This window comes from Octopus sinensis, unplaced genomic scaffold (assembly GCF_006345805.1).
Source record: "Octopus sinensis unplaced genomic scaffold, ASM634580v1 Contig14207, whole genome shotgun sequence".
Taxonomy (NCBI): Eukaryota; Metazoa; Mollusca; class Cephalopoda; order Octopoda; family Octopodidae; genus Octopus; species Octopus sinensis.
The window spans coordinates 11,902-21,617 of NW_021833150.1; the positions used below are offsets into that span (position 1 = coordinate 11,902).

Consider the following 9,716-nt stretch of genomic DNA (forward strand, 5'->3'; position numbering starts at 1 on the left):
GACTTTGCAAAAGGTTCATTGGGTTAAGCATACACACATGTATACCTTTAAAGTTGATTCCTATTATAAATGTCTAAATACATGCATTTTCTTAATGGCAAGCTTATGGCACTCAATTACTTGCATGAAAGACGTTGTGTCTCCCAAATATCCATCTTCTTCTACTTTATCTAAGGAATATTCTACACTAACACATAGTGATGTTTCTTTTTGGATGTGGTGTAACAGTCTCAACATATCACACAGTTTACACAGAGTAACTTTGCTTAGCCTCATTATGTTTTTACGTCCTTTTGCTGTATTTACTCTGCTTTCTATGTATGTAGTAAGTGTTGTAAAGCAAATCTTTGCTCCAAATTACCATTTTTCTGCTTTTCAGTGAGTGAATTATTCGATTTCGATACTCCCAGGTGATTCCATTCCTGATTGTTGTGCATCAGTGTTTAGGAAATGGTGCAAAGTGTGAGGGTTACGTGTTCCGGTTATGAGGATGTCAACTAATCTTGTGGTGGGTCACGAGTTTGTATAGATACAGGTAAAAACTAAATAGGTGGTGAGAGGATTACTACTTACATTCCTGGGAAAAATGATCTAACCATCATATATTTCTATGATATTACTTCAAGAGGGGTTTATTGAGATTTAAGACAGAACAAAATACAGTTAAACGAAATACAATTTTATTTCCACATTTTAGTTTTATGAACTGAGCCTTATACAATGTTTACCTAGAATTATTCCCTCAGATTTGCATTATTCTATAAGCATAATTCTCACATTTTCTGGGGCCGATTTTCTTTCTATTATAATATTTTTCTGTTAACTAGTAGCGCAGAGTATTTTAACGATTATATAACTTCGATAAAATATTATCAAACAGAATTTAAAATGTCTATATTGTTTTATGATATTATATTATGTCTTGTAATTGGTTAACATAAGTTTTCATAGAGAAGCAAATTCAAATATATTCGCTTCAATATTTACTGCACACAACGCAGGTTAATACGCGACCATAGACATACGGTGGACATGGCAATGAACCACAAATTCCCCTCACAAAATATAATGAAGCTCCATCTTCGTCTCTGTAACCCGCTGGATCAGCTTCTGGTGCATAATCCACACACACATATTCATGTCTGCCCTTATGACTATAATGCTCGGTCATCAAATATCCTGAATACTCAGCTGTCCAACCAGGGTAACACTTTGTCCTGGCTGGTAACATCATAACAACAGCAGGTTGTCGTGTCAAACAGACAGCGCACGGAACGTTGTGATCATGAAGTGATTCAGCGTTAGCAAAAGAAAAGTATTTTTTCGCAGAGGAATATGTTTGATATTCACTGCCATATATGTGACCCCAATGTGTTACTCCTCCATTGTAATTTGCCCAAATGGGGTCGTTAGGTAGACATAAGAGATTACTTCCGCCGCCTGTTTCGTTCCACGCTGTTCCACCAACCACACCTAGAATTGGTAAGAAAATATCAAATAAATAAGATGTTAAGTAAAGTGAAATAAGAAAAACGTGGATTAAAACAAATCCTTGAAAAGGAACTTTCAATTTTAAATTGGTGATTATAAATAGACACACATCCGAGTGTGCGTGTGTGTGTGTGTGTGTGTGATTGAGTTTATGTGTGTGTGTGTATAAGTGTGTGTGTGTGTAAAGTGTGTGTGTGTCTTTGTGTCTACGTGTGTTCGCGTGTGCGTGTGTCTATGTGTTTGAACATTCACTATGTTTACGTGTGTAGGTTTTTTGTATACAAACTAGTATCGATGCGAGTGTAAGCTGTGTTGCTCAATGAATGTTTGTGCATGAGTTAAGAACTGTACGTGTCTATGATTTATATGTATATATGTTGTAGGTGTACGCCAACGTGTTTGTGTAGGTAATATTTATGAATATGTCTAGATACATGGCTGTAGATGGTTGTGTGCAGATGTCAAAAGAGTGCGAAGGGAAGGCCGTTACGTCACGCATTTCCTCTAAAATGGAAAAAGACGATTTTGTTCAGATTTTAGCGGAGATAAAATCGAAGAACGATACAAGGAATTTTTAACCAATATAAAATAGAAGAACAGGTGAGGTGCAGAGTATTGTTGGTCGATGGGTAGTTAAAAGTTATTTAACAGAACATCCTGCACAGCGTAGCTAAAACTCTCGGCTAGTCGTGGACAGGTCGCGTGAAGATACACGTTGTGGTCACGTTGGCTTTATTTGCTTCATCACTGGGGTTATTTTACGTCTTAAGGAAAGTGAGTGGAGAAAGGATTATAAGGTTCAGTTTAGGCTGAATTGGGAAACCTTTAAGGAAACCGTTAAGGGTTCGGTTATAGACAGATAAAATCTGTTCCATCGTATTTCAAGCAAAAACAAATCTCGTATAAAGAAAGAAAAGTTGATGGGGAAGTGGTGGAAAATAGTGTCTTCTGAGTGGAAAGTTCAGAATTGCCTTACCATGAGGAACTAGCGAGATTAAGTGGTGGAATAGTGCGTAGTGAATGCATACAGTCCTTCGGTAACTATATTCTGTGGTTGGGTTCATGGGGGTACTTTCGATGATATCCTGTTCGTGTGATCATTCTTGACGGCATTTATACTTCGGCTATGACCAAATAAATTCAACGGGGAAAGTAGTTTTGTGTAATCTCAAGAGAATCTATAATCGCCGTTTAAAACGTGATATACTATAATAGGAAAAACGTTTGTGTAGATCAGAAAGAAGGAGGGAGAGGGAGAGAGGAAGAGAAAGAGAGAGAGAGAAAGAAAGTAATAGAGAGAGAGATTAGAAACAAAATATACTAACCATCGTATACCAGACTGGAATTACGTGGACATTTTGTTCTACCCCACCGGGTATACAAGGCTCCCGGACCGGGTCCTGCGAAATTGCGAAGGTAACAATTTAGTTTAAAAGAAAATAATTGGTGAACCATGTGGGAGAGAATTTCTTGGCTGGGAATTAATGAATTGGGGAGACAATGATTAGAAGGAAGGAAGGAAGGAAGGAAGGAAGGAAGGAAGGAAGGAAGGAAGGGAGGAAGGAAGGAATGAAGGAAGGGAGGAAGGAAGGAAGGGAGGAAGGAAGGAAGGTGTGGAAGGGAAGGAAGGAAGGAAGGAAAGATGGAAGGAAGGAAGGAAGGAAGGAAGGAAGGAAGGAAGGGGTGGGAAGGAAGGAAGGAAGGAAGGAAGGAAGGATTGAAGGAAGGAAAGATGGAAGGAAGGATAGATGGGAACTTGATAGAGGATTTAAAGAGTTAAGAAAGGAAGTAAGAAAGAAAGGAGGAAGAAAGAAAAAAGAAAGAAAGAATGAAAGAAAGAAAGAAAGGAAGAATGAAAGAATGAGAAAAAGAAATTAAGAACCAAACAAACAAACAAACAAAGGGTTTGAAAATTCTTTTTCCTATGAACGTAAAGCTGATTCCGAGAAATAGTCCCCCACGACTGGGGGTGAATGTATACTTTTAGTTACTGGTAAAGATTTGCATGATTCATCACTAATTCACTTCTCAGCCGAATTCAATGCGGTTTTTTAGCAATGATGATCGAGTCTTGAGCTAAATTTTTTGAGATAAATTAATTCAAGGATTGAGCATTAAGTAAAAGGCTAGATGAAAAATTGAATAAAAGGCTAGAAAATCTTAATAACAATTGCTTCCCTCTGGAATGGCACTCAAAGACTGTGCATGATTTCTCTACAACCACCAGACTCGCAGAATTACTGAGCAACAACAATATGTGGATGGTTTTATTGATTCGGTTTCTTTCTACAACACAGGGTAAACCCTACAATTTCTTATTGCTTACACTAACATTAGATCTGAACTGAAAATATTTCTTACATACTTTTTCTGGATTATAGAATTACATGTACACAAAATTGCTTTCATTTATTGACGTGTTCCTGAATATAAACTCATATAAACATAGTTAATATCATAGCATAAGAGGGTCACATTTTCAAATTAATTTAGGCATGCAACTTAAAGTTGTGTATTTCGTTGAGCAGATTATCTAAGAAGTGAAAAACTAATGGAATCCAAAAAAAATTAGAAGCCAGTAGGTGAGGAGACACATTTAAATGAATTTAGCTAAAAGAAATTGAAACAGAATATTTTATAATATTTAATCCGGCCACGGACATTTCTTTTACGTTTTTATCTTAAACGATATAAAATTAGTTCTTACTTGGCGTGTGAACATCTTTATCATCAAGACATTTCTGGTAATGGAAATGGTTCTGTGAAAAAAAAAATAACATCACCCGATTCATTTCGCTTTCTACGTAACATATTTTTAAAAATATATTTACCTTTCCGTGTACCTTTTTTCAGTTGAAGACCCGCGACTTCCGAAATCAACAATGGCGAACAAACATAAATTGAAAATTCTGAATGTATTTGCACCATTCTTCGTGCGTGTTTACATATATTGAGAGATACGTGGTTTTGCAATTTCATTCTTCTTTCATGCAAATAGTTACTTACTGTACACTGACTTTTTATATATATTTTTCATATTTGGATTATGTTCGTTGGCCATTTTATCATTATTTTTTAAAGATAATGATAATTTATTTCAATTTTGAATACTTGCTCGCTATACTTGCTCGCTAATGTTCGTTCGGATGTGACGGTGCCTTCAGCTGAACAAACGAGCACGGAAAGTTAAATACATTTTTAAAAATAGTTTACGTAGTAAGACATGCTGATGAGCTTTGGTTGCCAATTCGACACAGAAAGCTAAATCAATTAATATTGGGATATCTACCCTTCTACTTGTAGATTTACAAACTGGAACAACCGTTTTCCCAAATGTATTTGCTACATTCTTCGTGCATGTTGACGTATAGTGAGAGATACACGGTTTTGGAGACTTTTATTTTTCTTTCAATGGATAAGATATTTATTTTCACGGAAAAAGATCTGTGCGGAATTCAGCGGTCCAACAATCCGATATATATGCGTTTGTGTGTATCTTTCCGCATGTGAATGCGTGTTTGTTCGTTTATGTAAGTCTGCCTTATAGGGATAGATGCATATATTTATATACGCTAAAATATTTCAACGTGGTTTGGTGCTTCAGGTTTTAAACTCACGAACAAAGGGTTGTACGTTCGATTCAAGCAGAAGGCACGGCGTTGTGTTCTTGAGCAAAACTATTTACATTGCACTGCAAATATATCGACAACTGATCGTATGGCACATTCTAGACCTGTTCATTAATTTGGTTTCCTTTGTCGTTAAAACTCAGTAAACCACATTTTTTTATGTTGGTTCATAAGTCTTTTATACTAATATTGGTAAATAACTCTTTGCTATTCTGATTAGCAATTACTTCGTCTTCCCACATTCTCTTGCCATTTTTGAATATTTATTTTTATCAAAGTTTGTCATTATTTATGAAATATATTGTATTACATTTGTCGTCCGATATTTTTCAAGTTTTACACTGTGGCATCTTCTCGAACACAGATCTAATCTTCCTAGCGAATATTAATCCTGCAGGTGACGTTCCAGACGGTGTACTGGGATTTCGTGTCACACTTGACGGCATTTATACTTCGGTTATGACCAAATAAATTCAAGGGAGGAAGGAAGAAAAGAAGGAAGGAATGAAAGGAGGAATGAAGGACGGAAGGAAGGAAGGAAGGGGTTGGAGGAAGAAAGGAACGAACGAACGAACTAATGTTATGTAGGACAGAGGATTTAATGTGTTAAGAAAGAAAGAATGAAAGAAAGGAAGAAACAAACAAACAAACAAACCAAAGGGTTTGAAAATTCTTTCTCCTATGAACGTAAAGCTGATTCCGAGAAATAGTCCCCTACGCCTGGGGGTGAATGTATACTTTTATTTACAGGTAAAGATTTGCATGATTCATCACTAATTCATTTCTCAGCCGAATTCAATGCGGTTTTTTAGCAATGATGATCGAGTCTTGAGATAAATTAATTCAAGGTTGGAGCATCAAATAAAAGGTTTGATCAAAAATTAAATAAAAGGCTAGATCAAAAATGGAGGGTAAGGCGAAAATTTCAATTTGAAACAACATATATTGGTTATCTTTAAAGGAATGTATATAATTAGATTTAGAAGAATGTGTTCATTGCGAAGGAACTTTTGGTAAAGATTATTTGTTTGGAAAAAGTTGTATGAATTTAAAAGTGACGAAGAAAATGGTAAGTAACCAGAAAAGTTGATTTTTCATCAAGACATCTGAGCTATTGTTAAAGAAGACGGTACAGTAGCTACGTTCAAATGGAAGTGCTATATGGGATGAAATTTATGACGTAAACTCGCCAAGAAAATGTCTTACAAAAGTGGTGTGGCTTTAAGGGATCAAGAAAATGGAATCATTGTCAAAAAATTAAAATATTTTTGTTATTTTAATATATTTTGTGTTATGATATGCATAATCTGATTCCATTGATCACTTAGTTTGAATGTAGACAGCGCCTAAATGGATTCTCTGTAGCCGCTGGAAGCCGCTTCTTTCCGTATCGTGGTCATAGAGCTCTATGAAACGTATCTTATGGTGAAAGCTTTGTCAAAGATATTAGCTACAAAGTCATCTATGTGGCTTTAAGTAAGGAAAGGGTACAGGTGATAATTTTAAGAAATCAAGATATTTATTTCTTTTTCAGAGAAGAAATACATTATTTGAAGTGGAATGAAATCGTTCAATGAGAAAAATATGTTTAGGAAAAGCCTGTCTAAAATTATTTAACAGTAATGAAATTTATTTTTGCGATTTCATATTTTTATTATTTGCTTTTATGCATTAGAATATATACATATAAAAACCATATTGAAATACAAATTTAACTTAAATTTAATTAGAATATAATATTATTTCAAAATAAAAATTCTATAGAAATGTATTCATTTGTGAGAGATATGCTGCTATTAATTGATTTTTAATTTTAGGTGCAAAGAGAATTTAACATTTGTCTTTAAAATATCTGTATTTAAAAGCTATTTTGTATAATATCATTTTTTAAATTAGAAAGGTGAATATCATTAATTATAATGAAAGAAGTGATGCCTTTAAACATATTTCTAGAATATTCTTTAGTATAGGACCTGCAAATGTACAGAACACTAAACCAGAGACACGGCGAAACACGAAGGTAAAAGACATTAACTATTGGTGTTGAAGTTAAAATTTCGTGACTGAAATACTACGACCGAAATTATGCGAATTGCAAGGGATCTCTTGAGCAACGTTATTCGACTGCGATGGTTAATCAGAGATCAGCAAATGTCTCCAGTTCGAACTTCTGATTCTCTGCATTGAGAGATGACAGCTCAGGTACGATGTACATGCGATTTCAATTCCACAGTAAAAGAATCACAAGACGAATTCTTCAATCTGGATCAGCCGGCGAGGGATCTGGGGATAGACCAGAAAAGAGATGGGTAGATAATACCCATCGGCTCAGATTGGTTACGCTTGTCAACTAAACCGGTAATCTTAATAACAATTGCTTCCCTCTGGAATGGCACTCGAAGACAGGTGCCTGGTTTCTCTACAACCACCAGACTCGCAGAATTACTGAGCAACAACAATATGTCGATGGTTTTATTGATTCGGTTTCTTACTACAACATAGGGTAAACCCTACAATTTCTTATTGCTTACACTAATATTAGATCTGATATGAAAATATTTCTTACATACTTTTTTCCAGATTATAGTCTTACGTGTACACAAAATTGCTTTCATTTATTGACGTGGTCCTGAATATAAACTCATATAAACATAGTTAATAACATAACATAAAAGGGTTACATTTTCAAATTAATTTAGGCATCCGAATTAAAGTTGTGTATTTCGTTGAGCAGATTATGTAAAAAATGAAAAACGAATGGAATCCGCAAAAGCTTGGAAGCCAGTAGATGAGGAGACACATTTAAATGAATTTAGCTAAAAGAGATTGAATCATAATATTTTATAATATTTAATCCGGTATTAATATGTTTTTATCTTGCACGATATAAAATTAGTTCTTACTTGGCGTGTGAACAACTTTGTCATCCAGAGATTTCTTGGAAAGGAAACGGTTCTGTGAAAAAATAGAAATAACATCATAGAAATAGATTTTCAGAAAATTCATCAATGTTTAGAATTTAAAGCTAAGCAATACAATAATGGCACTTTTGGACAGCTTCTTTTGAAGATGCAGGAGACAACTTCATTGTTAATTCCACCAAATTGTCATCATTGTGTTACATCTTGGTGGCTTACCTCTTTCTTGTCTCCTCTGTACATCGGGTACTCCTTTATTTCATGCTTTTATATGGCAAAAACGAACCCATCACAATGAGAGTTAATTAAGCCTAACGAACGAAAACACGCTCGGAGAATGTTGCAAATGCATTTAGAAAAATAAATCTTCCAGTTTGTAAATCTACAAACAGGTGGGTAGATATCTCAGACCCGATTCATTTCGCTTTCTACGTAACCTACTTTTAAAAAATATATTTACCTTTCCCTGTACCTTTGTTCAGTTGAAGGCTTTCGACTTCCGAAATCAACAATGGCGAACAAACATGAATTAAAATTTCTTAGAGTATTTGCACCATTCTTCGTGCGTGTTTATATATATTGAGAGATACGTGGTTTTGCAATTTCATTCTTCTTTCATGCAAATAGTTACTTACTGTACACTGACTTTTCATATATATTTTCATATTTGGATTATGTTCGTTGACCATTTTATGGTAATTAATGATAATTTATTTGAATTTTGAATTTATACTTGCTCGCTAATGTTCGTTTGGATGTGACGGTACCTTCAGCTGAACAAACGAGCACGGAAAGTTAAATACATTTTAAAAAATAGATTACGTAGAGATTTGGGTGCCAATTCGACACAGAAAGCGAAATCAATAAATACTGGGATATCTACACTTCTACTTGTAGATATACAAACTGGAACGACCGTTTCTCCAAATGTATTTGCTACATTCTTCGTGCATGTTGACGTATAGTGAGCGATACATGGTTTTGGAGACTTTTATTTTTCTTTCAATGGAAAAGATATTTATTTTCACGGAAGATCTGTGCGGAATTCAGCGGTCCAACAATCCGATATATATGCGTTTGTGTTGATCTTTCCGCATGTGAATGCGTGTTTGTTCGTTTATGTAAGTCTGCCTTATAGAGATAGATGCATATATTTATATACGCTAAAATATTTAAACGTGGTTTAGTGCTTCAGGTTTTAAACTCACGAACAAAGGGTTGTGGGGCGTTGTGTTCTTGGGCAAAACCATTTACATTGCACTGCAAATATATCGACAACTGAATGAGAGGCACATTTCTGGACCTGTTCATTAAATTGACGGAGGGAGGTCTGGAAACAAATCATCCCAGGAATTCTTCGGCAATTAAGCACGAAAACGTCATCCGAAGAAAAAGACCATAGTGTATGTATCTATATTTCTGTGCGTCTCTGTGTGTGTATGCGTGTGTCATTGTGTCTGTGCGTCTGTATGGGTACATCTATATATGTATGCATGAATGTATGTATGTATGTATGTATGTATGTATGTATGTATGAATGTATGTATGTATGTATGTATGTATGTATATGCGTATGTATGTATATGTGTATGTATGTATGTATATGTGTATGTATGCATGTATGTATGTATGTATGTCTGTATGTATGTATGTATGTATGGTGCATCACCATGGACGC

General features: G+C 35.0%; 1 protein-coding gene across 1 annotated transcript; it reads right to left on the reverse strand.

The window, feature by feature from the left end:
• Positions 1 to 818: 818 nt before the first annotated feature.
• LOC115230053 (short-chain collagen C4-like) lies at positions 819 to 8,281 on the reverse strand. Its single transcript, XM_036499489.1, has 5 exons — positions 8,258 to 8,281; positions 8,024 to 8,075; positions 4,199 to 4,291; positions 2,817 to 2,891; positions 819 to 1,473 (listed from the first exon to the last, which is right to left on the reverse strand). Exons 1-5 carry the CDS (start codon positions 8,279 to 8,281, stop codon positions 977 to 979), a joined length of 741 nt encoding a protein of 246 aa, XP_036355382.1. The 3' UTR covers positions 819 to 976.
• Positions 8,282 to 9,716: the final 1,435 nt, after the last annotated feature.